General features: G+C 36.6%; 1 protein-coding gene across 1 annotated transcript; it reads left to right on the forward strand.

Moving 5' to 3' along the window:
* Positions 1-1,028: 1,028 nt before the first annotated feature.
* Positions 1,029-1,696, forward strand: LOC121964299 (putative nuclease HARBI1). Its single transcript, XM_042514513.1, has 3 exons — positions 1,029-1,193; positions 1,280-1,482; positions 1,572-1,696. Exons 1-3 carry the CDS (start codon positions 1,029-1,031, stop codon positions 1,663-1,665), a joined length of 462 nt encoding a protein of 153 aa, XP_042370447.1. The 3' UTR covers positions 1,666-1,696.
* Positions 1,697-1,801: the final 105 nt, after the last annotated feature.

A 1,801-nucleotide genomic window follows, 5' to 3' on the forward strand; every position in this document is an offset into this window, starting at 1 on the left:
AACAAACGCCAACTTTAAAACACGAGGACTGTTTTTACATGCGATTAAGTCAGAATCTGACACGATTTTTCAGTCAACGAGTACTATATTCGTTCTGTAATAAAATGAAACAAAATTAAATCGGTATAATCAACCATTACATTGTCACTTCATTTTTTTATATTATAGTTTATGGTGTTTTACAAACTGTTTAGAGACTGTTCGTTATCATTGACAGCGGAGGGGGTGGTGTAAAATGAGGGAGGCAATTCTAATAATGTTTAATGCACTGGGAGTGAGTGTTTATCACTCTGTAACAGGAACAAATTGGATGATTTCTTTCAAAATCATAGGAGGACTGCAATGAACAATTGAAGAAGAAATTACCCCAATTACCCCTGGAAAAACTGCTAAAAATCATTATATAATTCTGTTACATATTTTTAAATATGCAATTTTTAGCGTTATAGAATTATAATTATAGTTTCCCCCTAGCTGTTGTCTTTTCCCTATATGTGGACCATGTCTTACCAAGTTGCTCACTGCCTTATTCCTATGTTTTTGAAAAAAAACCAAAAAAAAACCAACAATGTGCTCAGTTGTTACTACTAACTATTATTTGATTTCTTAGTTTTTCTGTTTTATTGTTACTTATATGTTTTATTTTGTTTGTTTTTTACATATTAGGGACTGCAATTTGGAGATTTTTAAAGAAAACATGCACTTAAAACCCTCTCGCAGGCTTTGGGGTTCCTAGGATATTTAAAATAAAATATAAAATATAACTATTTAAAGTTGAATGTCTTTCCCCTAAGCCAAATCAACCACCCTCTTCCCTTTCATAGATGACGAGCAGTCCCTAATCACACAAATTTGTAGATTTCAGTATCAGTTGGGTATAAAATTCATACAAGCATATGTTATTGATGCCAAGAACAAAGTGGAAGTACCTTTGTTGTGTGCACGTTTACAGTATGAAAATAATCCTCTATAAATATCAAATAAGCTGCAATACAATAAAATACTTGTAATATGTTATTACCCACAGCATGGCGATCCCTATAGCCATCTTGGACTGTGATCTTCTCTTACACGGTCGAGGCCACAAGACACTGGACCGCTTTGACCTGGACTCTGTCCCTGACGAGTTCCTCCTCACGCACTTTGGCTTCCCCCGAGACTTTATTCTGTATCTGGTGGAGTTACTCAGAGAGGTGTGCATGTGCCAAGCCTCAGTTTTGAATAAACACACTATTATCTATTGATTTAAATGTATTTATGTATGTGTGATTTCTGTCAGGCTCTCTGCAGACGTACCCAGCGCTCCAGAGCCATCAGCCCTGAGGTCCAGGTGTTGGCTGCTTTGGGCTTCTACACATCTGGCTCCTTCCAGACATCTATGGGAGACACGATAGGGATCAGCCAGGCGTCAATGTCGAGATGTGTGTCTAATGTGACCAAAGCCCTGGTGGAAAAGGCTCCACAGTTTATCACCTTCAACAGGTGATACCAACAATAACACAAAAATATTAAAAACAATAATAAGAGAAATAAAATGTATGATAACAGCAACAATAATGTTTCTCTTCCAGAGATCCTTCCACCACAGAGCAGTCCCTCCAGCAGTTTCAGAGAGTGGCAGGATTTCCAGGAGTTCTCGGGGTGCTGGACTGTGTTCAGGTTTGAGTTATTAACAGTGGTAGAATGTAACTAAATGCATTTACTCGGTTCTATTTTATTCTTCTAAAATCTATAGTTTAAAGGTTTTTTTTTTAGCATTTATTTTTAATAATTTTGAGTTGGGGGGTGTTTTTCTTTCTAT

This window comes from Plectropomus leopardus, unplaced genomic scaffold, assembly GCF_008729295.1.
Source record: "Plectropomus leopardus isolate mb unplaced genomic scaffold, YSFRI_Pleo_2.0 unplaced_scaffold15143, whole genome shotgun sequence".
In the NCBI taxonomy this organism is placed as follows: Eukaryota; Metazoa; Chordata; class Actinopteri; order Perciformes; family Serranidae; genus Plectropomus; species Plectropomus leopardus.

Coding starts and splice junctions, on each gene's coding strand:
- LOC121964299 (XM_042514513.1), top strand. CDS start 1,029: ATGGCGATCCCTATAGCCATCTTGGACTGTGATCTTCTCTTACACGGT. Junction 1,194..1,279: donor TGGTGGAGTTACTCAGAGAG/GTGTGCATGTGC, acceptor GATTTCTGTCAG/GCTCTCTGCAGACGTACCCA. Junction 1,483..1,571: donor CAGTTTATCACCTTCAACAG/GTGATACCAACA, acceptor TTTCTCTTCCAG/AGATCCTTCCACCACAGAGC.